Genomic DNA, 26,449 nt, shown 5'->3' with positions numbered 1-26,449 from the left:
GCTTTGTCTCGGGCACCTATGGCCCTTGGCCCGCCCGCGGGGCCCCATGAGCATCACCCACACTGCTGTGCTGTGGCCGGCCTGCCGGTGCCGAGGGCCAGGGTCTGAGCCGCAAACCAGTCACGTGCGCTGGAGTGGCAACTATAGGCACCAGCAGCAAACTCTGACCGTTGGGGTGGACAGCGCAAGGGCGTGGAGGGAGGTTGCGCAGGGTGCAGGTGGGCCCTGGCCACCCCCGAAGAGCCCTTCCTGCCCGGGTAGCCAGCCACTCCCTTGCCACTCTTGTGCCCCCACCCCGGGCATCTGGACTGTGCACCAAAGCCAGAGGACCCGACTGGCTGACGGACCGTGTGGTGGGGCCTGCAGGTGTCCCCCTTCCCATGGTGCTGGGGAGACCTTGAGGTCCACCGCGGCGCCTGCTGGCCGCGCCCCCCGTGCGTCCTGGCCTCCCCGGCCGTGGCCTGTCTGTGGGTTGCAGAGTGGCCTTCTGGGCGAGCTGTGGCTGTGCCCAGGGACGCTCCTGTTTTCCTGCTGATTTGTGCGAGCCCTTTCCGCACCGCGGCTTGATGCGCTCGGACTGGTGCAGGCCAGAGGTGTAAGGGCTGAGAGGACCCCCCAGAGACAGAGTGGGGGGTAGAAGAGGTGGATCCACTGAAACCCCCTGCTGAGGGGGCAGCGGGAGAGAGGAGAGGTCTGCTGCGCCCTGTGGGCATCTCCCTGGCCGGGGATGGCATTCAGGCGCAGAGGCTGCTGACAGCGTCACAGCGCTGAGACTGACCCCTGTGCCCCCAGGGAGGCCCCTTAAGCTTTTTTTATTTATTTTTTTAAAAAGATTTATTTATTTATGTATACAAGCACTGGGTACAGTCAGAAGCGCGGGAGGGCGAGAGAATTCACCAGAGCCAGAGCGGGGAGCAGAGCAGGCAGAAGGACCGAAGGACACTGCTGAGGGGAGCAGCGGGCGGCAGGAGAGGTCTGCGCGCCATGTGGGACCCTCCTCCGGGGGCCGGGGAGCAGCCGGGGATCGAACTGGCGCCGCGGAGGCCACGGGCAGCTTCGCAACCCGGCGCTCAACCGCTGTGCCACCGGGGAGGCCCCCCCTTAAGCTTTTGATGTGGGGAGACATGCCTTGTGACTTCCGGCTGTCCCCAGCCCCTCCCGCCCAGGTGGCCGTGTTGCCTCAGCGCTCTTGGCTGTCCAGCCGCCGGCCCAGCCCTGGGATCTGGGGGGGGTCCCGCTGGCGTCGGGTCCACGGTAACGACAAATGAGAGGTTTCAGTGGGGTGGTGTGACCTGCATGTGCGAGACGCAGGGGCTACTCCTGCCCGGGCACTCTGGAGGGTGGACGGTCAGCCGCCCGCACGTGCCATCTCCAGGTGCCCTCTTGGGCTTCCTTCGACCCTGGCTAGCATTCCCCGTTTTGGAGCCCAAGTGCGTGGTCTGTGGGGGAGGCGGCCATTCCCTCAGCTTCTCTTACTCTTCTTGCCTCTTTGCTGCATTGATTCACGGGTCCTTTCAAGCTGCTGAGAACAACTCGGGGGGCATCCTGGGTGTGCGGTCCCCAGGGGTGCAGTGTCTGGGGGAGGGGCCTGGGGGTTTTCCGTGACCCCAGTTCTCCGGCCAGTCCGATGAGCGACCCGCTTGCAGCTTGTCGAGTGTTTTTCTTGCTGTGATGCTGGCCTGAGGGCCTGAGGCCTGAGCTCGGGCTGAGAATGCAGCTCGGGCAGGAGAGGCAGGACGGGCACAGCTGGGCACAGACTGGCCGCCTCTGGGCCCCTTTCCGTGGGTCCAGGTTTCCAACTGCTATAGTTTTTCTCTAAAGTTCTCGAATTTTAACATATTTCCATCAGAGCAGGTTTTCTGGCACGACCCAGCTTGTCTTGTTTGTTCCAGGGGTTCACATTCCCCTTTATCTTCAGGGGTGGGCCAGCTGCGGGGGCACCCTCTGTGGTGGGTGGGGCAGGCACGGCGCCCGCGGTGCCCTTGGGCGCCCCCAGCCGCGCCCTCTGCGCATCCCTCTCCTGGGCGGGGACGGCCTCTGCGGCTGGCCGGCGGCGTTGGTCCGCGCCTCTCTCCGGCTTCAGAGCCCAGTGCTGGTGCCCGGCCTCCCCGGGGAAAGCTCGGGCTGTGCCCGGGCGAGGCCTGTAACCCTGCCCGGCTGCCAGGGCTGGCCAAGCAGCTCCAGGGCCGCTCGGGGACGACAGCGCGCGATCACCGGGGTTCACGGCCCGGCCCTGCTTCAAGAGTGGCCCCTGGTCACCGCCGCCCTTGCAGGGACCCCCAGGGCCCCGCCCGGCCCCGCCCCGCAGAGCCCCTCCAGGCCCCGCCCCTCCAGGCCTGGCCCCGCCCCTCCAGGCCTGGCCCCGCCCCAGCCCGCAGAGGCCACGTCCCGCCCCGCCTGACTCCGCCCCTCCACGCGAGCCCGCGCCCGGCCCCGCCCCCTCCACGGAGCCCGCGTCTAGCCCCGCCCCCGGCCCCCCGGCCCCGCCCCCGCCCCCGCGCCGCTGTCCGGCCGCCCGGCCTGCGTGACGCGCTGGCCGCAGCGCCCCCCCCCCCCGCGCGGTCTCTCCCGCGAGCGGCCGTCGGCCGTGGGGGGTCTGGAGCCCGTCCGTGGGCGCCTCTGCCCTTCCCGGCCCCGGGTGCCCGCCCGCCCGCCGCCCTCCCCGCCCGGCCCTGCAGGCTCGGCCGTCCCGGGGTCCCGCGGGGAGACCTGCCCGCCCCCGCCGCTCTGCCGGCCTGCGCCCAGCCCCGCGGGCCCCGGGGGAGGCGCGGGCGCGGGCGCGGGGGCGGGGGGGGCGCCGTGTCCCGGGCGGCGCCGCGAGGAGAGCCCGGGGCGTCCGCAGGAGCAGCCGCCGGCCGGGGAGGGCGGGGCTGCAGGCGCTGGACACGGCCGCGGCCCGCTGGCCAGGAAGAGAACATAAGCCCTTAGGGGACACATTTGCAGAGTATGGCTGGCCCAGCGCGACCCGAGCGCGAGGGACACTCCGGGTGTTCCACGGGGACAGAACGAGGGGTGAAGTCACAGAGACCAGCCGGCCCCAGCGTCCGGCTGCGTGTCCCGCGGGGGTCCTGGGGGAGCTCTGCGCCCCACCGGCGCAGCAGCACCTCCCGCCGCCCAGAGGAGGGGCGTGTGGGGCGCGGCACAGACATTTTGGGGCAGCCTAGATTTGCCTTCAAACACCAGCACTGGAAACGCAGGGGCTGCCCAGCAGAGACCAGGCCCCGGCCCCTCCTCACAGCAGCGCACACGGCACCGGACCCCGTGCGCGGAGCCAGGGACGCAGGCAGACGCTGGACGTGCCCTCGGCCAGCAGCTCAACACAGGAGGACGCTGACCGGAGGAGCAGCCGCCAATGGACAGGTGAGTCTGGCGGTACACAGGGGCCGGGCACTGCCCAGAGGGCCCCCATGTGGGGGTCACTTTAGCCATGACAAGGGGACACGCGGTCTGCATTTTGCCAGAGGGAACTGCAGGTCGCCCTGACCTTGTTTCACTTTCTAGTGGCTGTCCCTTTTGAATGTCCCTTCTCGACAATCTGTGGGGAAGTCGTGGAAATGGGGTGCTTGAGAAACAGGCACTGTGCTCCTGGGGCTCACAGCTGGGCACTGGGCAGGCCCTCGTGGCAAGTGGTGGGCATCTGGCAGCCCAGAGCTGAAGGACCCGGTGGCCCCTGCTGGGCAGAGCTGCTGCCGCTGATGAAGGCAGCACGTCCAGCCAGGACACGTGTCGTGGGGCAGGACTCTCAGCTGTAGCGGAGGAGCCGGAGACTGTGGTCAGGCCTGGATAGGGACGGGAGAGCGAGGGGCCTCGCCGCGAGCGAGGATGCGAAACCTCTGGGGACAAACCATGGGAGGCGCCGCCTGGACCACAGAACATCACTGAGGGCAGCCAGAGGCCCCGAAGGACAGACACAGCCCATCTGCTCAAGGACAGTGGGAGTCTCAGCAGCACAGCCAGGGGGTCCCCAGTGCTCGCCCCACAGTACTGTCGCGAGTGTGGGGTGATGCGGACTCTGAAGCCTGGGGCCAGCCTGATGCCAGGGGGTGTGGGGTGGGGTGGCAGGACCGAGCTCTGCAGGGTGGGGAGTTGTGAAGGGGGCCCCCAGATGGATGCCCAACAACTGGACGTGGGCTTCTGACCCCCGGCACGTGGACAGTGGGTGCAGGTAGTTTAAGATGTAAAACACAAGACAGACTTTATATATATATATATATTTTTTTTTTTAAAAAAGATTTATTTATTTATGCAAGAACCGGGGCACAGGCCAGATGTGCAGGAGGGTGAGAGGATTCATCAGAGACAGAGCGGGGAGCAGAACAGGCAGACGGACGAAATACACTGCTGAGGGGAGCAGCGGGAGAGACAGGAGAGGTGCCATGTGGGTAGCTCCCTGGCTGGCAGGAATCGAACCCGCGCTGCAGAGGCTTGCAGGCAGCTTCACAGTGCGGCGCTCAACCCGCTGCGCCACCAGGGAGGCCCAAGACAGACTTTTTAAAAAAGATTTATGTATTTACGCATACAAGAGCTGGGGTGCAGGCCAGTGGTGGCGGTGGGAGGACTCCCCAGAGACAGAGTGGGGAGCAGAACAGGAGGATCCACTGAAACCCACTGCTGAGGGGAGCAGCGGGGAGACAGGAGAGGGCTGCTGCGCCCTGTGGGTCGCTCCCTGGCCGGGGGCCGAGCAGCCTCACCGTGCTGAGACTAAGCCCTGTGGCCCAGGGAGCCCCCAGTGTGAATTAAAGGAGCCAGGGGGGTGTGTGGTCTGAGGGTGTGGGGGGCCGGGGCCGGGCCGGGACAGGCACCATGCCCTCTTCACCTGCTCTGCTTTGAGCTAAACACCAGGGACACGTGAAAACAGAAACTCCAGGATGGGCTTGAGAGGGGGGCACCCCAGTGCGGTGCTGCCCCCCAGCTGTACAGGCTGTGCCCTGGGGCCTGAGGGGGGTGGTGCCCGGCGCAGCAGCGCACGCAGTCCAGATGCCCAGGCCTCTGCGGCCCCATGCGCCGGTGCCGCCCGCCCCAGAGGGCCAGGGGCCTGCGGCTGGCCGCGGGCTCTGTGCGACGGACCGCCCCGAGCGGGCCTGGCCTGGGGCAGGGACTGAGCTCTGGCCGACCTGGCCCTGCGTCCTCGGGCTCTGACTCCAGGGCCACGGCGCGCGGCCCCAGCGGCCAGGGCGTGGGGTCGGGCGGGGGAGCCCACCGGAGCCCCGGGGCTGCCGCCACCCACGCCCCCTGGACCGCCCCCGGCGCGGCCCGCCCTGCCGTCCCGGCTGCCCGTCGGGAGGGCGTCCCCGGCTCCCTCACGGGGGGGGGGGACGCCACGTTCACTGCGGACCCCGCCCGCCCGCCTCGCCGGCGGGGGGGCCGGGCACGTGCTGGCCGCGGGCGTGTCCGCGGGCGTGTCCTGAGCGGGCGGCGGTGCCCTCCCGGGGTGCCCGCGCCCCGCCCGGCCCCCGCCCGGCCCGGGAAGGGGCGGCCTCGGCCTGGGGCCCCGCGGCCCGTGCCGCGCCTCCCGCCCGGCAGCGCCGCTCCGGGCCGGCGAGCCGCGCAGGACAGGCCGCCCCCGGGGGCAGCGCTGGCCGCCCGCGCCGGCCCGCGCGCCTCCCATTCCCGCGGCGCGGGACGCACGGGGCTCGCCCGGGGGCGCGCGGGCCGGGCCGGGCCGGGCCGGGCCGGGCCGGGCCGGGCCGGAGCGGGGCCGGCGGCGGGGAGCGCGCCCGAGGCGGGGGCGCCGGCGTCCCCTCGCGGGGCCCGCGCCGGTCGGCGGGGGCGGGGCCGGGCGGGGGTCGGGGCCCGGCGGGCGCGGCGCTGCCGTCGAGGACGCCCGCGGGCTCCGGGCGCGGCCGGGGCGCCGCGGGGGGCGGCGGGGCGGGGCGGGGCGGGGCGGGGCGGGGGGCGCGGGGCGGGGCGGCGGGGCGGGGCGCGCGCCGATTGGCCGGCGCCGCCACGTGACCGGCCCCTTATAGGCGCGGTGCGGGCGGCGCCGGGCGCGGCGGCGCGGCCGGAGTCGCGGGTCGGCGGCGGCTGCGCGGAGCTCGGCGCCCGCGCCCTCCCTGCGGGCGGCGGCCGGGGAGGCGCGCGGCGCCCCGGGGCCATGGTGCGCTTCGGGGACGAGCTGGGCGGCCGCTATGGCGGCGCCGGCGGCGGGGAGCGGCCGCGGGGCGCGGCGGGCGGCGCGGGGGGCGCGGGGGCCCCGCCGGGCGCGCGCGGGCTGTACAAGCAGTCGATCGCGCAGCGCGCGCGCACCATGGCGCTGTACAACCCGATCCCGGTCAAGCAGAACTGCCTCACCGTCAACCGCTCGCTCTTCGTCTTCAGCGAGGACAACGTCGTCCGCAAATACGCCAAGCGCATCACCGAGTGGCCATATCCTCCCGGCGGGCGGGCGGGCGGGCGCGGGGCGGGCGGGCGCGGGGCGGGCGGGGCCGGGGCCGGGGCCGGGGCCGGGGCGGGGGCGCGGCGGGGCGGGCGGGGCGCGGGCCCCTCTCCGGGCGCCGCGAGCGCGTGTGCGGCCGCGGGCCGGGCCTGGGCGGAGCCCCCCCCGGGGGACCCGGCCCCGCGCCCGGAGGCCCCGAGGGCGCGACCGCCCGGGCCGGGCCTGGCGGCGGCGCGGGCGGCGGTGCGGGCGGCCCGGGCCGCCTGCGCGTGCGTGGCCCGCGGGCCCGACATGTGTGTTCACGCGCCGTGTCGGCGGGGCGCGCGGCGGGGGCTGTGCGCCTGCGCGGGGTCCCCCCCCCCCCGGCGCCGGGCGCTGTCCGCGGTGCTGACGGCCGAGGGGCCGGCGGTCGCGGCTGCGGAGGCCCCGCCTCGCGGCGCGCGGGCCGGGCCGGGCCGGGCCGGGCCGGCGGGGCGGGCGGGGCGGGCGGGGCGGGCGGCGGCCCCGCGGGAGGGCTGGGCCGGGCCCTGGCGGCCCCGGGGCGGCGGCTGCCCGCGCGCTCCGGCCAGTCCTTGACGCGCGCACGCCGTTCGAGTACATGATCCTGGCCACCATCATCGCCAACTGCATCGTGCTGGCGCTGGAGCAGCACCTGCCTGACGGCGACAAGACGCCCATGTCCGAGCGGCTGGTGAGCGCGCGGGGGCGGCGGGGCGCTGGCGGGGCGCCGGCGGCGGGGCGGCCTGCGCGGCGCCGCCCTCGGCGAGGAAGGGCTGGAGGCGCCACCGGGGCGGTGACTGGGCGGCCGGGCGGGGGCGGGCGGCGCGGTGATCGCGGCGGCCGCGCCCCCACAGCAGCCGCGGCCCCAGCGCGGACCGCCCCCGCCTGACCGGGAACCCTCGTCTGCGCCTGGGGCGGGGGCGTGGGCGCGGCCGGCCCGGGAGACCACACTGGCCGCGGGGCCCAGGGAGTCGTCGGCCCCGGGAGCCGCCCCCCCAGCACCTGCTGTTTCACCTGGTCCTGCCAAGGCTTCGCGGGGGGCTTGGGCGGCCCAGGGGGGGTGGCCGGGGGCCCGCTGGGGCTCTGGCGGGACAGGGCAGAGGGATGCTGGGGCCTGGGGGTTCAGCCCTGCTCAGGCGCGGGGCCCTCACCCCTGCCCACCCCCTGAGCCTCAGCCCGGGCCCGGCGGCTCTGGACACCTGGAGGAAGGGGCTGGCGCTGGGTCGCCAGAGGGTGCCGGCCTTGGGCAGGGCCAAGGCCTTCGCGGGCAGTGTCTTGGGGCGCTGGTGCCTGGAGCCCATGGTCTTCCCCACACCCTGCCCAGTGGCTCACCCCTGGCCTCAGTGTAGACACGCAGGTCCAGGTTCCGTGCCGGCTGGCAGTGAGGGAGGGACAGGCCATGGGAAGCGCTGTGCAGGGCACCGGGGGGCGGCCGGGGCACGGGCAGGTGTGGGGTGCAGAGTGAGGCCGCGCTGCCTTGTGGCCTCCATTGGGACTGACCCGGGCGCGGCGCAGCAGAGTGGCCGTCCCCAGGGCCCGGCGCCTGCCGTGCAGAGAACGTGCCTGTGGGAGCCGGAGGAGAGCCTGGGAGTGAGGGCTTGGCCGGCGCCCGCAGGCCGTCCTCACGTTTTCGAGAAAGCCCAGGGAGCAGGGCCGGCGGGACCCAGACGGCAGATGGGGGGCAGGGCGGCCGGTGCTCGGCGGCCAGGCCGGCTCCCGCTGGCTTGAGTGGGTCTGCAGCCAGGTCTGGGCTCCTGCCTCAGAGGCGAGAGCCTCCGTGTGATGATGGGGCAGACACTTCCAGGGGACACACCAGCCTGGCCCGGAGGCCGGAGGAGCCCTTGGCTGACCCCAGCGCGCGGACACCGGCCTTGGCAGCGGCAGGGCAGACAGAGCCGGAGGCGGAGGCGGGCTGGGAGGAGGTGGCGCTGCCGGGTCCAGGCGGGAGCGGGTCGGGGCTGGTTCTGTCTGGGCGACCCGGTCAGGCAGGGCCTCTCCAGCTCCCCATCTCGGGACTCCGCTTCCCACCTGCCCCGCCACCACCCGCCTGCTCCAGCAGGCCCCCAATCCCCCAGGCCAGGTTGCGGCCGCCACCCACCTGCCCCAGGCCAGCCCGCAGGGGGGTGCTGTGTGCCCAGGCAGACAGCCCCCCCCCCCCCCCCCCCCCCGCTCCTGGTGGCTGCTCCTGCTGCTCCAGCCGCTCTTGCGGGGCCTGTTTGCTGGCCCGGCTGCATCGGGCCTTGGCAGCCTCCTAGGAGAGGACCCCTGTGTCAGCTGGACAAGAACCTCTGGGTCAGGCCTGTCAGGCCTGCTGCGGGGAAGGGCTGGGCGTGGGCCGGCTCCTTGCCCCCTCTGTGGTCAGTTTCCCTGGGCTCCTGCCCTGGCCCCAGCACGGCCTTGGCCACTTCCACAGCACCTGGAGGGCCCCACGTGGCGCTGCCTCCCCGGGCTACAGGTTGGGGCCCCCTGTTCAGACCCGGGCCTGTCTGAGTGGAGGTGCAGCTGGCGGCATGGCACTGCCCGCCCTTCACCCTGGGGTCACACCTGCCCTGCACCGGGGGCCCCTGTTGCGGCTGGACGCTGAGCTCCCCCAGGCCTGCCCTTAGCCTCAGCCCCGGTGTCCAGCCCTAGACGTGAGGGGGGGCCCAAGTGTCCCCCCTGCCTCTGGCTGTGGGGCTGCAGGGGTCGCCTGGCACCCCGCTTGCACAGCCTCGGTGCTGGGGGGCATGTGGTGGGCGGCGAGCGGACAGCGGCTCACTGGCCCTGTGCCCGCAGGACGACACGGAACCCTACTTCATCGGCATCTTCTGCTTCGAGGCGGGCATCAAGATCATTGCGCTGGGCTTCGCCTTCCACAAGGGCTCCTACCTGCGCAACGGCTGGAATGTCATGGACTTCGTGGTGGTGCTCACGGGGTAGGTGCCCACAGCCTGGAACCCGGCGGCGGCCGGGTGATGGGGGCGGGGCTGGCGGGAAGGGCTGCCGCCGTGGCTGGAGCACACACGGGCACCAGCCCCTGCCTGGCCCCCGCCGGGCAAGCCTGGGTGTGTCCAGTCCCTGCCCTTGGGGTACCCACCACTGCCCTCGGACGACCCCAGCCGTGACTCCAGGGCAGCCGGGCATCTGGGAAGTGAGTTGGGGGTGCAGGCCAGCTCCGGGATCTGCACCCGGCGTAGCCCCAGCTCGGCCTTCCCACCTGCCCGGCTGGGTGGGCTCTGCGCCCTGGCCAGGGGTTGAGGCCGCTCTGGTGGGGGCGGTGGGGGATTTGCCCACACAACTGCCCGCCCCAAGTCCAGGGGCCGTGCCGGGGCCAGGGCTGAAGCCTGTGCTGCCCCAGACTTAGAGCCCGGGCGGAGGAGGCAGGACCGAGCAGGGCGGGGGCAGGGTGTCCAGCCTCGTCCCTCGGCAGGCGAGGACATGTGCCCCTGGGCCGGGCCGGGCGGCCATGTGGTTCTTGCGTGTGGGGTCGGCTGCCGCGGCTGCCTCCTCCCTGCACACAGCCACCTGCGGGGTCGCTGTGGCCCTGGGTGTCGGGGCCGCCTCCGCCTGGCCTGTCCCTCCCTGGGGCATCATGGCTGGCCTGGGACTTCCTGCAGCTCCGGGGGTCTGGCTTGCCCGTCTGTGCAGTGCTGGGGGGCAGGAGCCTGGACTGTTTCCCCGGGCGGCTCCGGCTGTTCACGATGGGGAGGGTGGGCAGTGGGCAGTGCCCGCCAGGTCCCGAGGTTGTGCAGGCGCAGACAGACCCTCCCGGGGCTGCCGTGGCCCTGGTCCCAGAGCTGGGCCCCGCACTGGGTGGCCCCGGGTGGGCGGGGCGCTGCTCTGGCTGTTTACCGCACCTCCCTCGCGCCGGGGTCCCCAAGGACGAGAGGCGGCTTATTTTTCAGGGTGTCCCCAGAGCCTCGCTGGGGGCGGCCCCTGGGGGCCGGGGCGTCTGCCGCGTTAATGGGCCGTGGGTGCCTTGTGCATGGGCCAAAGGGGCCCGGGGCGTGCGTGGGGTCAGGGACCCGGAGCCTGCGGGACCCCGCCCCGCCTCTGTCTGGGCTGGGCGTCTGTCCGTCTGTCTCTCCCCGGCGCGCTCTGCCGCTCCTCACCCCGTCTCGTCTCCTCTCTCGTCCCTCCTTGCGCATCGCGGCCGGCCCCAGCGGCTGCGCCCCAGGGAGTCAGCCCCGTGGCGTCCCTGCCCCTGGCCTCCCCCAGAGTGCTGCTGGGCTGGGGCACCCCCAGGCAGGGAGGGCGCTCACCCCGGGGCCCTTTGCCGGGCGAGAGCTGGTCCCGCGTGGGGGGTGGGGTCTGTGGACCGCGGGGTCTGCTGGGGCGAGGCTGAGCCGCCTTCCGCGGGCGCGGGGGCTGCCGGTTGTCACGCCGCTGTTTTAATTAGGACCCAGTAGTTGGTGCTCAGGGGCCCGGGGCCTGGGGGGCGGCGCTGGCTGGGAGCCCCGTTGCCCGGAAGCTCCTCGTCCCAGAGGCCGTGGGGTGCCCTCTGCCCCGGCTGGCGGGGAGGTCTGGGGGGCTGGCCGCCCGTGGGGAGCTGGGGCTGCCCTGGGGCTCGGCCCCGCCCTGTTTTGCTTTCACGGCCCGGCCGTGTCCGGCGCAAGGCTGGCCGCCGCAGTGCCCGCTCCCTCTTCTCGCCCGGGGTCGGGTGTCTGGGAGGTCTCTGGCCGGAGGGGTCGGCCCAGGACAGGGTGGGACCAGGCAGAGCCCCCAGGCACGCCTGTGCCCCCCAGCACGCCAGAGAGTCCGGGTGGGGCGGGGGAATGTCAGGCGGGGCGGCGTCAGGGGCAGAGCCCGCACTGGCCCCTCCGGGCGGGGGTCCCGAAAGACGTCTGGGGCTGGAGGCGGCCGTGTGGGGTGGCCTGGGCTACCTTTGGGGGTTTTGCAGCAAAGCAGATGAGAGCCGGGGCAGGAGCTGGCCAGGGTCTGGGCAGCGGGGCTGGGGTGCACCCGGGCTGGAGAGGGTCCTGGCGGGCGAGGGGAGGCGGAGTCCAGGCCTGTGCCCCAGTTGCAGGGGAGGAGCCCGCAGCGCAGGCGCCCGAGGGGGAGGGGGCGGGGGGGGGGCCTGTGAACAGCCCCGGCCACACCCAACCCAACACCCCCCCCCCCTCCGGGCGCCCTCCCGCGCTGACCGCCGTGCTGAGCTGTGGGACAGTCGGGGGCGGCGCGGCCGGTCGTCCCTCCCTGAGGTGCGGGCAGCCGAGCCCGGCGGGGAGGGGGCAGGAGGGCAGAGGCGGTGACTGGAGGGCAGTGGGGCCTGCTGCCGGGGGGAGGCGGGGGTCTGGCCGCGCCCCAGGAACCCTCTGACATCGCTCGGCGGGACGGGTCCCCGGCCCAGGGTTCCCTCAGGACCCTCCCGAGTCCCGCACCCCAGCCCCCCGGGCGCCCCCTCTGCGGTCCTGAGGGGAGTCGGGGTCAGGGTCCTTCAGCCCTGGGCAGCGCCCCAGAACCGTGAAGCCGTGTCCCGCCGGCCCAGCTCCCGTCACCACCGGCTCCAGCGCGGCCGGCAGGGCCCCGGGGACTCTCCGACTGCAGCTCCTGTGGCTCCAAATTAAACTGGGATTTCTCTCCAGGACTGTAATTAGAGCCGCCGCCCCGGGACGCCAGGGGAGGGGGGCTGCGCGCACGCAGGGGCTGGGGCGGGGCTGGGGCCGGCTGGCTACTCCTCCTGGGGGCCTGGGGCTTGTGCTCTCTGGTTGGGGGTCCTGGGGCATCAGTGCCGTCCGATTAGAGGTTCTGGGGGGGCCAGTGCCATCGGGTTGGAGGCCCCAGGGGTGTCTGTGCCATTGGGTTGGGCGTTCTGGGGGTCTGTGCTGTCAGGTTGGGGGCTCTAGGGAGTCAGTGCTGTTGGGCTGGGAGTTCTGGGGTCTGTGCCATTGGATTGGGGGTTCTGGGGGCTCAGTGCCATAGGGTTGGGGGTTCCTCTCTCTTCCCAGGCCTGGAAGTGGCCTCAGCATTGCCTGGGCCAGGGAGGAGGGGACAGGGGAGGGACTGGGAGGCTCTGGCGGCCCCACGATTGGGGCTCTGAGGTTGGGGCATCACCGAGGGCGCAGACTGCCCGTGGGGCTGTCCATGTGCCGTGTGGAGACACTGGCTCGCCGCCGCGGGGCAGAGCTGGGCCACGTGAGTTCAGCCACCAGGGTGGGGGGCGGGGGGCGGGGGGCGTGTGGCTGCGGGCCTCCTGCCTCCTGGCCCCCCGCTAGACTGGGTGACTGGAGGGGGAGGGGTGGCTGCCGGGGGTGTCCTGCTCTCTTGTTTCCCCCTTCCTTGGTCTTAGGATCCTTTTTACTCTTTTGGGGGGAATGGGGGAGGGAGCCATAGCCAGGTCCTTCCTGCCTGCTGATCTCCCTCATGTGGGGGGCAGGGCTGAGGCCCAGCACCCTCAACTTCAGCCCCAACTCACCCACCCTCAGACCTGGAGCTCAGCTGTGCTGGATGCTGCCCTGGTCCTGGGGCTCCTGTGCGTGGTGGGGGTGTCGGGGGTGCGGGCCCTGGTCTTGGGGCTCATGGTGTGGTGGGGAGGCCGGCCCTGGGGTCGGCAGTGGGCGGCCGGGGAGGGCCGGGCTGGGAGGCGCGGTGGGCAGTGACACCTACGTGAGCTGGGAAGCCTTGGAGGTGGAATCAGGGGAGCCCCGGCAGCGCCCCCAGCTTCATGGGGGAAGGGGTGCTGTGCCGAGCTGGCTGGTGGCTGGAACCTCCCTTCCCTCTCATCGCAGGCTGCTCCCCTCACCACCCCCATTTCACACTGGGGAGCGCGAGCTGAGAGCTGACAGTCGCTGTGGGGGAGAGCGCCCCCTCCCGTGTTACTAAGCCAGAGCGAAGCTGCTGCCTGGGCCGCAGCGGGGGGGCGGGCGGGGACCCAGGCCGGGGGGCAGGCAGGGCCCTGTGTGTCCTCCCTGCCCACAGCCCCCGGCTCCCGGCTGGCCCCACGCCCGGCCATGCCCCTCTGCAGAGGGCTCGTGCGCGGCGGCTGCAGGCCAGAGTGTGGGGGGCCCGGCTGAAATGGGGCCTCCCTCCCCGGCCCCTGACGCCGGCCCTGCTCACTCCTCCGGGCGGCTGCCACGCAGGGGCCCCCGGGCCGGGCGGGCAGGACCTCCCTGGGCCTGAGAAGCGGGTGCAGGGTCACCTCCTCCCCGAGAAGCCAGGCCCAGCGCCAGTGGGCAGGGCGGGGCCGAGCGGCGGAGCCGGAGCCGGCGCCCCGCAGCCTGAGAACGGAGCCCCGCAGCGCGCCCGCCCGGGGAGGCTGTGATCCTCCCCGCGGGGCGCTCTGCCAAGCCGGGTCAGGCCTGGGGCTTTGTTCCTCGGGACCCCAAGGCCGGCCTGCGGGGGGTGGGGGGGGTGGGGGGGGTGGGGGCGGGGGAGGGCGCGGGGAGGGCGCGGGGAGGGCGCGGGGGGGGGCGGCTCCTGCCCGCCGCCCACAGCCTGCTGTTTTGGGGCGTCCTGTGCAGGGCGTCTGGGCGTCTGGCTCTGCCACGCGGCGGGCGGCCCCGGCTCCGGCCCACCTGGCCCTCGGCGGGCGCGGGAGGCGGCGCGGGCAAGGGCTGCGCCCGGGCGCATCTCGCGGCTTCGCTTCGGGCGGCGCCCCCGGGGGCCTGGGGGCCAGCGCGGGCCGGCGGGGCCGCCTGGGCGGTCGCCAGCGCCTCGGCCGGCCGGGGCTGGGCGGTGGCCGCCCCCTCGCTGAGCGTGTCCTCGCCGTGCGGGGCCCCGGCGGGCCTGCGTGCGCCCAGGGACCCCGGGGGCCCCCTCGGCCCCTGCGCCCAGCCCCGCCGGACGCGCCTCCTCGCCGGGCGTGGGCGGGGCCTCGGCCCCCCCTCTCGGCCGCGGGGGGCGCGGGCCTTGGAGCTGGGCCAGTCCCTCCCACTGGTATTTTTTTTCAGATTGAGCTTTTTAGGATTTTTCTCACTTTTTCATCTCCGTGAACTTGGGGATGATGTCACTGCATGCAGAGTCTTTTCATTAAATTCCGTTAATTTCCTTTTTTCTTAAAGGTTTGCGGGTGCGCGCTGCACGGGCTGGGGCGCGGGCCGCGGGGGTGACCGGCCTCCCCAGAGCCGGCGGGGGCCGGGGCGCCACGCTGAGGGCGGCGGGGAGTCTGCGCCCCGCGGGTCCCTCCCTGCCGGTCCCCCCACGGCGCGTCCTCCCTGCCCCGCGGCCGCGTCCTCGAGCGCTGGCCGGGCTCGCGGTGCCCCGGGCGCGAATCCTGCGGGCCCCGCGCTTTGTTCTGCCGGGCGCGCCTCTCCGGCCGGCCGCGCGGGAGCCCCTCCAGCCCCTGGAGCCCCGGGGCGCGCTGGACCCGCGTCTCGGACGTTGCGCCTTCTCGGACTTTCGCTCCCGCGCGGCGCGGCCACCTGCAGCCCGGCCCGCGGCGTGTGCCCGGGCCCGCGCTCTGTCCTGCTCGCCCCGCGCGGCGGGGCCCGGGCGGGGCCTGCAGGGTCTTCCCGGCGCCCGCCTGGCGGCTCCGGGCGAGTCCGGCGGGGGCGCCTGGCGCGGAGTCGAGGCGCGCGGGGCCCGAGCCCGGCTGCCGGCGCTGGGCCGAGCCCCCGCCCTGCCCTTGCCGCCGCCCGCGGCCGGGCCCGGGGCACAGGCCTCGCGCTGGGCCTGGACGCGGCGCTCGGGGCTGCGGTGAGGACGGCCGGGCTCCCGGGTGAGTCGGGCGGGCCCGGACAGCGCTCGCCGGACGCCGTAAGGCCGCGGGTGTGGCGCGCCCGGCCTGTGCTGGGCCTTCGCGGGTCGCGTTCTCGGGGTCCGGACTGGGGTGGCCTGGCTCCCCGCCCCGCGCTGGGCCTCGCCCGGCCGCCCGCCGCTGCTGCTCCCTTGCGCTGCTCCCTGCCGCGTCTCCTGCGAGTGCGGGGTTTTGCTGGTCTTTCCCCAGAGCCAGACTTCAGTTCCGTGGTTTTCTTCTTCCTCTGAAAGGCGCGCCGGCTTTGCCCCTGAATCCCCGCGGCCTGCTCGCCTGGGTGGCGGCACTGGGCGGCCTTCTTGGGGCGTGGGGCGAGCCCCAGGCCTGCCCAGCTCGGTCCAGCTGTGTCCACACACCCCGATATTTGTGCTTTCGCCTACGCTCAGTGCTGCGCATCTTTGATCATTTATTTATTTTTGAGAATGCTGCTCCTTTAGTGCCATGTGTTCAGACTCTTCCTCCAGGCCGCTGCTGGGGCCCGGCACTGCCAGGAGCCTGCAGCGCGCAGGTGTGGGCGATTCCCTGGACTCCTCCCCAGCTGATTTCCAGTCTGACTCCCTGGCTGGAGGACACACCGGCCTGGTGTAGGCCCCACAGGCCCCTCTGCTCCGGTGCCAGGCGCTCGGGAAGGTGTGCCCGTCGCCTTGTGGTGCCACCAGCACCCAGGGGCTGCCCGGGCATCTGGGAAGCCCCCCGCATCCTGTGGGCCCCACAGCCCTGTTGGCTGTCCAGGGGTGCCAGCCCTTCTGCTGCAGCACGCACCCTGCTTCTCCTCCATGCCCTCTGCTCTGCGGCCCGTGTGCTGGCTGCATGTCTCCCAGCCTGCTTAGGCCACGCATCCAGGGCCTGCCTCACCCGGCGCTGCTCGCCCAGCCTCTCTGTGACTACTGCCCGCGTGAGGCAGCTTTCTCCATCCTTTACTTTTAGCTGTGTGTCGAAGCCCGGTATGCCGGTTCCGTCTCTTATTTAGACCCTTCTCCCTGCATCGTCCGTTTTGCTGAGTCACTGAAAACTTGTAGCACTGGGAAGCTCCCTCTCTAGCATTCCAGGAATAGGACGCTGGTTTCCATGACTACGATGGCATCACCATACGTGAGGAAACAGCTTCATCATCACCCAGTCCATTCCAGTTTCCAGCGCCCAGCTGTCACAAGCTGCATTGTTTCTTCTCGGAAGTTGACTGTGATAAGCTCCTTGTCAGTGTCTTTGGCTTTGTCTTACTTTGGATTCACTTGACTTCTTGATTCTGTCAGTTAAAGTCTCTTGTCAACTTAGGGGAGTCTTCAGCACCTTTCTTTCTCCCTTTCTTGTGGGACTCTGAAATATTAGGGTTATAGCCCTATAGGGGCAGAGGCTCCCTCAACTCCTGAGGGCGTGGCTGAGACTAGGGGGTGCTGCCAGGGTTGGGGGATACCCCATGAGAGTGCACACGTGGCCACTGTCCAGGAGACACAGCAGCTCCTGGCCCCGCTGTGCAGGAGCTCAAAGTGCTGGGCACCTCCTGGGTCTGCTTTCCAGCTGCCGCTCTGCAGCGGTATTGGAACAGGAGTGGGCAACAAGGCAGGAGGCCGGATGGAAGGACGGAACAGCCACCCACTTGCCCAGGCTCAGAGACCAGAGAGCTGCCAAAATAAGCCCCCCAAATGCCAAAAACCAGGGACTGTAGCAATAGAACACCCACACCACAGGGGCCTGTGGACTACAGCCTGACAAAGGACAGGGCCCGATGAGAGGACAAGCTACTGTGGTGGCCCCCCGGCCCCAGCTGCAGGAGACCGCAGGCTCCAGGAACAGCCCCCGGGGTGTCTTACAAGCAGGGAGCCGGAGCGCTCGTGTGGCCACAAGTGGCGGCCGCCTCACCCAGGGACCATCAGTGATGGTGCCACCAGTCGCCAGGAGCACTGGACGGCACTGGCCGGTCGGCATGGCCACTGCTGGACCCTCTGAGGCGGGGTCGGAGACACTCAGTGTCACAGCCCCGGGGGAGTTGTCGGGCGGCACCAGCAACAGCAGCTCTTTGGGACCCAGGCCGGGCCTTGGGGCTCCTCTCGGGCGACATCAGAGACAGGACGGAGGCCCGTCTGTGGCCAGGCCTCCGGCTCCTCCCCCCTGGGGCCTTCCGGACGCTGCTTTTCTGAGCCCTCCTCCTTCCTCCAGGGCCTGGCGCCCCCCCTCCGGAAGCCCCGCCCGCAAGTCTGATTGGACCGGTTTTCAATCTTGTGGCTGATTGGGCCATTTAGCACCAATCAGCTCATAGCTCGCACCTGATTGGCCCATTACATGATCCGGGAAGTGCACAGTTCCATAAAAGGCCCGTGAGGCTCACCTGCCTGACTGACGTGGGGTGGGTGGGGCAGGTGCTGGTGGGTGCAGGTGCTGGGGGGAGCATGTGCTCCAGGGGGCAGGTGCTGGGGGGGGTAGATGCTCCGGGGGGATAGATGCTCGGGGGGGGGGGCAGGTGCTGGGGGGGCAGGTGCTCCGGGGGGGTAGATGCTCAGGGGAGGGGGGCAGGTGCTAGGGAGGCAGGTGCTCCATGGGGCAGGTGCTGGGGGGGCAGGTTCTCCATGGGGCAGGTGCTGGGGGGCAGGTGTTCGCTCTGGGCGGCTCTGCTTGCGGGTCCTCCCAAGAGGGTGTTTGTGGTTTTCACGTGACTTTTCAGAAATTCTTTCTTCTGAAACCAGGTCGCCGTCAGTGACACGCATCACCAATGCCTTTCCTTTTCCTTTTCTCGAGAGCATCTTTTTGCTTTTTATTGTCCCACCGGCCGGCCTGGTCCCCGAGGTTCATGTCTTTGTGGACCTCTGCCCGCCTTGTGATCCCGAGTGTTCTCTGGTATTCGTCGCAGAAGTTAGGGTTTATTTTCTGTAAACTTTTTATTTTCTAGCCTTTTAAAAATTATCCTTGTTTATTTTCCCACGATATAGGATATCTCGCCTCAGGTGCGTCGCTATAGCCCCCCCACTGCAGTGCCCCCTGCTCTGCGGCCACCACCCGCAAAGCCTCGTCCTGCCGCCGAGCCCAGGGCAGGCGTTGGCCGCAGCTCTCCGCGGGGACTGGGCCTACTTCACCTCTTCTTGGACCCACCTCACGGGGCACCACGTCGGGGTCGTCGTCCGCGGCGGGTGCCTTACCCTTGCTGTGGGCCCGCTTCCCTTGCCCGGGGGCGTGCCCAGGCCCCTGGTCACTCTGGCTGTGCTGCCGCCGCCACCCGGGGCTGTCAGCGGTGCTGGGCAGGGGGTTCTGCTGGCGGTGATGGTCCACCTCCCGGCGCAGCGACGAGAGCAGGCCGCCAGCGCCCGTGGGCTTCTGGTGTAGTTCCTCAGTGTTGTCCAGTCTCCTGCAGGCCGCCAGTCCCCGCCGGTGACCGTGCTGCAGCCCCTCCTGCGGCCTCCCCTGGCTGCGTGTGCTTTAGCAGCCCAGGCTCGTCCCCCAGCGCCCCCCCAGGAGCCAGCCTCTGGGTGCAGCACCACCTCTGGGCGTACTGGAGCTTGTGCGTCTTGGGAAAATGTCTGCTCGAGCCCTTTGCCCCTTTTTACGTGATTGTTTTTTGTTGTTGGATTGTCAGAGTTCTTCATGTGTTCCAGAAGTGACTTCCTTGTCAGGTATGTGGTTTGCAAACATTTCCTCCCACTCTTTGGCTTCATTATAACCTGCTGCGATTGCCTTGTGATGCACAAACCTTTCACATTTGCATGAAGTTCAGTTAATCTATTGTTGTTGCTGGTGCTTTTGGTGTCATATTCAAGAAATCTTTGCCAAATTCACTGCCACAAATCTTGGCCCTTTGTTTTCTTTTTTTCAGATTGATTTATTTATGCATACAAGAGCTGGGGTACAGGCCAGAGGTGTCAGGGGTGAGGGGATTCACCAGAGACAGAATGGGGAGCAGAACAGGCAGACGGACCAAAGACACTGCTGAGGGGAGCAGCGGGCGGCAGGAGAGGTCTGCTGCGCCATGCGGGTTTCTCCCTGGCTGGCGGATTGAACTTGTGCTGCAGAGGCTGCAGACAGCTTCATAGGCCCCGTCTTAACCCCTTGCGCCACCTGGGAGGCCCTCTTTGTTTTCTTTTAAGAGTTTTATAATTTGGGGTATTATTTTTAGATTTGGGCCCATCTTTGAATTGCTTTTTTTAAAAAAAGATTTATTCATTTATTTATACAAGCACTGAGTACATTCAGAAGCGCAGGAGGGTGAGAGAATTCACCAGAGCCAGGGCCTCCCCGGTGGTGCAGCGGTTGAGTGCTGGGTTGCGAAGTTGCCCGCAGCCTCTGCGGCGCCGGTTCTATTCCCGGCCACTCCCCGGCCACCGGAGGAGGGTCCCGCATGGCGCGCAGACCTCTCCTGCCGCCCGCCGCTCCCCTCAGCAGTGTCCTTCGGTCCTTCTGCCTGCTCTGCTCCCCACTCTGGCTCTGGTGAATTCTCTCACCCTCCCGCGCTTCTGACTCTACCCAGTGCTTGGATAAACAAAACAAACAAACAAACAAATAAATAAATCATAAATCAATAAATATACATGCCTCTTTGAATTCACCAGAGCCAGAGCGGGGAACAGAACAGGCGGACTGACAGAAGAAATGCACTGCTGAGGGGAGCAGCGGGCGGCAGGAGAGGTCTGCGCGCCATGTGGGACCCTCACCCGGTGGCCGGGGATCGAACTGGCGCTGCAGAGGCTGTGGGCAGCTTCGCAACCCAGCGCTCAACCACTGCGCCACCGGGGGGGACCCTGAATTGCTTTTTGTAGCCCATGTAGGGTAGTTCCTTTGCATGTTGATAGTCGGTTTCCCCAGCACCACTGGTTGAAGAGACGTCCCGCCCCAGCGGTGCTCTTGCAGCCTTGTTGAGAGGCAGTCAGGCGTACAGGTGAGGTTGCTTCAGGCTCTCTGTTCTATTCCATTGGTCTTCATATCTGTCTTTATGCTAGTGCCACAGTGTTTTGATTACTGTTGTAGTGAGTTTTCAAATCAGGAAGTTTGAATCCTCTAGCTTTCTTCTTTTTCAAGATTATTTTCGCTTTTCATGGCCTGTTGATATTCCATATGAATTTCAGCATGGTTTTTACTATTTCTGGAAAAAAAAACCCATTGGGATTTTTAAAAAAGATTTATTTATTTATACAAGAGCTGGGGTACAGGCCAGAGGTGTGTGTGTGTGGGGGGGGGGTGAGAGAATTCACCAGAGACAGAGTGGAGAGCAGAACAGGCAGACTGACTGAAATCCACTGCTGAGGGGAGCAGCGGGCGAGTCAGGAGAGGTCTGCTGCGCCATGCGGGAAGCTCCCTGGTTGGCTGGGAATCAGAGGCAGAGGCTGTGGACAGCTTCACAGGTTGTGTCCTAACCCTTGCGTCACCAGGAAGGCCCCCATTGGTATTTTGATAGAGATTAAGTAGAGTCTGTAAGATATGAAATTCCATCTGTCTTTATGTTTTAGCCACGCCTCATAGTTTTCATTAACAAGTCTTTCACTTCCTTCATTAATTCCTAGATATTTTACCCCTTTTAATGCTATTATGAACGAAAGTGTTTTATTTCCTTTTCAGATTATCCATTGTGCATAGAAATGCAACTTTTTTTTTGAGTGCAATCTTCAGAGTTTTTTAAGGTTATATAATCTGTAAGCAAAGATAATTTTACTTTTTGGTTTCCAATTTGGCTCTTTTATTTCTTTGACTGTCTATGTGCTCTGCTTGGAACTTCTAGTACTTTTTGAATGGAAGTGGCGAAAGTGGGCACTCTTCCTTCCCTTGCCCAGATCTCGGAGGAGAAGCTTCATAAGCATGTTGTTTGCATGTGTCTTATATAATTTCCTTGTGTTGCTGGAAATTTTGAGTGTTTCATGAAATTTTGAGTGTTTCATGAAATGGTGCTGAATTTTGTCAGATGATCTTTCTGCCTCAATTGAGGTGCTCATGTGTTTCCCCCTGCATTTTGTTGTGTGGTGTATTAAGTTGATTCACTTTCACATAGGAACCATCCTTGCATTCCGGGAATAAATCTCGCTCAGTCATGCTATATAATCCCTTTCACATGCTGCTGAATTCTGTTTGCTAGCATATTTGTTCAGGATGTTGGCACCACTTTTCATTTGCAACATTGGTCTGTAGCTTTCTTTTTTTTTTTTTTTTTTTTTTTTTTTTTTTTTAAATAGAGGCATGCTTTATTTATTTGTTTGCTGGTTTGTTTGTTTGTTTTGTTTATACATGCACTGGGTACAGTCAGAAGCGCGGGAGGGCGAGAGAATCCACCAGAGCCAGAGCGGGGAGCAGAGCAGGCAGAAGGACCGAAGTACACTGCTGAGGGGAGCAGCGGGCGGCAGGAGAGGTCTGCGTGCCATGTGGGACCCTCCTCCGTTGGCCGGGGAGCAGCCGGGGATCGAACCGGCGCCGCAGGGGCCGCGGGCAGCTTCGCAACCCAGCGCTCAACCGCTGCGCCACCGGGGAGGCCCGGTCTGTAGCTTTCTTATACTGACTTGGTATCAAGATAATGCTGGCCTTATAGAACACAATAGAAAGTGTTCCCTCTTCTTCAATTTTTTGGAAATGTTTGAGAAGGACCAGTGTTTTTCTTAAATACTTGATATAACTTGCCACTAAAGTCATCCAGTCTAGCACTTTTTTTTTTAAAGATTTATTTAGTTATGCATACAACAGCTGGGGTACAGGCCAGAGGTGTGGGGGGTGAGAAGATTCACCACAGTGGGGAGCAGAACAGAACAGGCAGATGTACTGAGATACACTGCTGAGGGGAGCAGTGGGCGAGACAGGAGAGTTCTGCTGCGCCATGTGGGTTGCTCCCTGGCCGGTCAGGAATTGAACTCGTGCTGCAGAGGCTGCGGATAGCTTCATAGTGCTGTGCTTAGCCCCTTGTGCCACGAGGGAGGCCCTAGCACACTTCTTTAAGGAGATTTTTGATTACTGATTCAGTCGTCTTACTAGTTTTACGTCAGTTCATATTTTCTAATTCTCTTGGGTGTAGTCTTCGTGGGTTTGTTTTTCTAGGAATTTGTCCACTTCACCCAGGTTATACAACTTGTTGGCATACAATTGCTCAGAGTGCTAATATTCTCTTTATTTCTGTAGAACTGGTAATGATGTATCACTTTCATTTATGACATCTACCGTTTGAGTCATCTGTCCTTTCTCTCATTCCACCTGAGTAATGGTTTGTCAATTTTGTTGCTCTTTTAAAAGAACCGACTTTTTGTTTCATTAATTTTTTTTTCTAATCTCTATCTTGTTTATCTCTGTTCTGGTCTTTCTGATGTTTCCTTCCTCCTGCTAGTTTTGGGTTTAGCTTGTTCTTATTTTTTAATGTAAGTATTTCTAATTGTGGACTCACCCCTTAGCAGTTCCTTCTGCTGCAACAGCCCATAAGCTTTGGTATGTTGTATTTTTGTTTTCATCATTAGGTATTTTAAAAATTCCCTTGTGATTTTTTTTCTTTGACCCATTGGTGGTTTAAAAAATGTGTTGAATTTCTACAGTTTTGTCAATTTTACAGTTTTATTTGTAGTTCTTGATTTCTAACTTTATCCCATTGTTATCAGAGAAGATATTTTGCATGATACCTATCTTTTAGAATCTATTGAAACTTAATTTTTCAGCCCTGCTGTTCATTTCATCCATCTCTCACCTCTGGTTACCATCAATCTGCCTCTGTTTTTTGAATTTGGTTTTTGTTTTTATTAAAGATTCCACAGGTAAGTGATTTCATATGGCATTATCTTTCTTTGTCTGACTTACTTCACTTAACATGATGCCCTTAAGGTTCATCTGTATCATCACAAATGGCAAGATTTGATTCTTTTTAATGGCTGAATAGTATTCTATCATAAGGGATGCATGTATGCAGGCATTTTCTTCATCTGTTGATGGACATTTAGGTGGTTTGCATATCTTGACCACTGTGAGCAATATGGCAAAGAACAGGAATGCAGATTGTGTTTTCATTTTCTTCAGGTAACTACTCAGAAGTCAAATTTTTTGCATCATACGATGACTCTATTTTCACTCCATACTGGTTTTCATAGTGGCTCCACCAATTTATATTCCCATAAACAGTGCCCAGAGTTCCCTTTCCTGCGCATTGTTGCCAACATTTCTTATTTCTTGTCTTTTTTTTTTTAAGGCTTTAGTGCCTGTGTAGATGTTCAATTTTTTTTTTTAAATATATTTATTTGTTTATTGATACAAGCACTGGGCACAGTCAGAAGCGCGGGAGGGTGAGAGGATCCACCAGAGCCAGAGCGGGGAGCAGAGCAGGCAGAAGGACCGAAGGACACTGCTGAGGGGAGCGGCGGGCGGCAGGAGAGGTCTGCGCGCTGTGTGGGACCCTCACGGGGCCGGGGATCGAACCGGCGCAGCCCAGCGAGGCCTTCTTGTCTTTTTTTTTTCATAAAGGCTTTTAAAAGAAGATTTATCTATTTGTGCACACTAGAGCTGGGGTACAGGCCAGGGGCTGTGGGAGGGTTCACCGGGGACCGTGGGGAGCGGGACGGCGGATCCGCTGAGCCCCGCCGAGGCCCGGGGGAGGCGGGGTCCGCTCGCCCGCGCGGGCCGCTCGCTGGCCGGGGATGGGCCTGGGGCGCAGAGGCCGCGACCGCGCCGTGGGTCGCGTTGAGCCGCGCGCCCGGGGAGGCCCCGCCTGACTTCGGGTGGCGGAGCGCCGTGTGCGGCGTCGCCCGCGCCTCCCGGACAGAGAGTCCGGCCGCTCCCCGGGCCCGCGCCGGCCGTGTCTCCCGCGGGGAAGTGTCCGTCGAGGCTCGCGGCCACTCGAAGTCAGGCTTGCGCGCGTGCCTGGGGGGTGCGGGGCGGGGTGCGGGGTGCCCCGTCGTGCGCGGAGGCCCCGCGCCGTGTGCGCGCCGCTTGCCGGGCGCCGTGGACGCGGCTCCCGAAGGTCCCCCGGCCCGGGGGGCCGCCGCCCGCTGTCCTCTGGGCTTCCGCGGCTTCGGGCCCGACCCCTGCTGTGACCCAGCGGGTCGCCGCGGCCGGCAGGCTCGAGGCGGGGGCGCCGGGGCCGGGGCGGCGGGAGGGAGGGAGGGAGGGAGGGAGGGCGGCGCCTCGGGCCTGCGCGGCCTGGCCGGTCCCGCTCGGACAGGACAGCGCGGAGGACGCGGCGGGCCCGGCCGGCCGCCCGCAGACGCCCCGGTCCCCGCAGGATCCTGGCCACGGCGGGCACCGACTTCGACCTGCGCACCCTGCGGGCCGTGCGCGTGCTGCGGCCGCTGAAGCTCGTGTCCGGGATTCCCAGTGAGTCGCCGAGGCCCCGCCCCGCCCAGACCCCGCCCCCGCCCTGGAGCCCCGCCCCTCCCCAGACCCCGCCCCCGAGCCTGGCCCCGCCCTCCCGGCCCCACCCCGCCCCACAGAGCCGCGCCCCGCCCAGGCCCCGCCCCATCAGGCCCCGCCCACCAAGGCCCCGCCCAGCCCCCCGCCCTCCCGGGGGCCCTTTCTCGGCTTCCAGAACCCGCAGCTCTGATGCACCCCTGCTGGCCCTGTGCCCCCTGCCCCCCGCCCCCGGGCTCCCCCTCGCCCTCTCGGCCCTGCACCCCCTCCCCCAGGCTCCCCCTCGCTCTCTCGGCCCTGCACCCCCTCCCCCGGGCTCCCCCTCGCCCTCTCGGCTCTGCACCCCCTTCCCCGGGCTCCCCCTCGCCTTCTCGCCCTGCGCCCCCGGCCCCCCCCCACCCCGGGCTCCCCTTCACCTCCTCCGCCCCAGCGGCCGCTCCCTTCCCGGGGCCTCAGCCGCGCTGCGCCGCACCCCGCGCCTGGCCCGGACCCCTGCCCCGCTGGGCTTCCCACGGCCGGCGCCCCTGACCCCGACGGCGCGGCCAGGCTTGCAGGTGGTGCTCAAGTCCATCATGAAGGCCATGGTCCCGCTGCTGCAGATCGGGCTGCTGCTCTTCTTCGCCATCCTCATGTTCGCCATCATCGGCCTGGAGTTCTACATGGGCAAGTTCCACAAGGCCTGCTTCCCCAACAGCTCTGGTGAGGGCGCGGGCGCGGGCGCGGGGGGCGGGGGCGCAGGGGGCGCGGGCTCCCCGGGGCTGCGCGGGTCTGGGGCTCAGGGCCTGCTGCTTCTCCCGGGGCGCAGAGGTCACGGACCCGGTGGGCGACTTCCCCTGCGGCCAGGAGGCGCCGGCGCGGCTGTGCGAGGGCGACACCGAGTGCCGGCTGTACTGGCGCGGCCCCAACTTCGGCATCACCAACTTCGACAACATCCTGTTTGCCATCCTGACCGTGTTCCAGTGCATCACCATGGAGGGCTGGACCGACATCCTCTACAACGTGAGTGCCGGTGGGGAGGCGGAGGCCGTGCTGCCGCCTGGGCAGGCGGCGCAGAGCCGGTGCCCACCCTGTGCCTCGTGGGCTCGCCGCCCCCCCATTCCAGGAAGTGGAGCTTCCCGGGGACTTCCTCTGTGGACACATGCGTCACCCCACACCTGCTCTCACGTCTCCCCGCTTACCTCCCGTCTGGGTGGGGCGCAGTGAGGTGGAGGCCCTGCCTCCCACCCCTGGACGTCCAGGCAGCCCCAGCCTGCTCTCCTGGCAGTGACTGGTGGGAGCCGACTGCTGAGGAGGGGCTTTTCCTGTGTTGGTGTGGCCAGGGCGCCCCTTAGCTAGCTCCCCGCACGGCGCTGCCCCGCTCCTGGCCTGTGATTTCCCTTTTCTTGGGAGTGACTTTGTCTGCGTTTGGGGACGTAAGTTTCACACTGTGAACGAGAAGCGACTCCCTCGCTGTCCCCTGGCCGCGGTGGGGGCTCAGTGCTGCGGTTCCTCCTTCAAGCGCTTTGTAGGGCCCCGTCCCGGCCGGGTGTCGGCGGGCTCCCATCTGGAATGGCGCTGGGGGGCGCCGTCCACACCACAGACCCACCAGCTCCTGCAGCGGCTGTGCCCACGCAAGGTCCCAGACCACCACCTGCGCCGCCCCCAGCACCGTGGACAGCCCTGCCCGTGTCCCCCGTCTTGTGGGGGTGAGGCCCCTCATGGTGTCGTAGCTTCTGTGTCTTTGGTGCAGCCCGCGGCGGCAGCGTCCAGCGTCCACACCCCGGCTCTGTCCTCTCAGACGCGTCCTTGCATGCTGACCCGGCTTGGCTGGCGTCCCAGTGGGTGGGCCGTTGCCACTTTTTACACCAAGGAACAAGACGGCTGGGAACTTTCTTGTACAGGTTTCACTTCTCTGAGTGTGCCCCTGGGCGTGGGGCTGCCAGTTGGGGGTGTCCCGGGGTTGACCTTTCAGGAACTTGCCAGCTGGCTGAGGAGGTGGCACCTCCCGCTGGCGCCCAGGGCTGCGTCCTCCGCGCCTCACCCACTCCTTGCTGCCGTCCTGTGCGTCCAGCCACCCCGGCAGCCGTGCGGTCCCGATGACGTTCCCGGTGACGCGTGCCGGGAGCCTCTCCACGGCCTCCTTA

At 66.9% G+C, this 26,449-nt stretch overlaps 1 protein-coding gene across 2 annotated transcripts in view; it reads left to right on the top strand.

Annotated features, from left to right (window-relative positions):
• Positions 1–6,094: 6,094 nt before the first annotated feature.
• The window catches only part of CACNA1B (calcium voltage-gated channel subunit alpha1 B), a gene marked incomplete at both ends in the record, with an annotated part of 88,087 nt that continues 67,732 nt past the window's right edge, over positions 6,095–26,449 (top strand). For both annotated transcript variants that reach the window (XM_084259720.1, XM_084259721.1), the window contains 6 exons: positions 6,095–6,368; positions 6,946–7,067; positions 9,152–9,291; positions 24,202–24,293; positions 24,873–25,025; positions 25,132–25,325. In XM_084259720.1, coding sequence (XP_084115846.1) covers positions 6,095–6,368; positions 6,946–7,067; positions 9,152–9,291; positions 24,202–24,293; positions 24,873–25,025; positions 25,132–25,325 — 975 coding nt within the window. The remainder of the gene's footprint in view (positions 6,369–6,945; positions 7,068–9,151; positions 9,292–24,201; positions 24,294–24,872; positions 25,026–25,131; positions 25,326–26,449) is intronic.

The sequence above is a fragment of the Talpa europaea genome, assembly GCF_964194135.1.
Source record: "Talpa europaea genome assembly, contig: HAP1_SCAFFOLD_60, whole genome shotgun sequence".
NCBI classification, from domain to species: Eukaryota; Metazoa; Chordata; class Mammalia; order Eulipotyphla; family Talpidae; genus Talpa; species Talpa europaea.
Note: the sequence above shows the minus strand (reverse complement) of the source record. Positions and strands in the feature narration are given on the sequence as shown.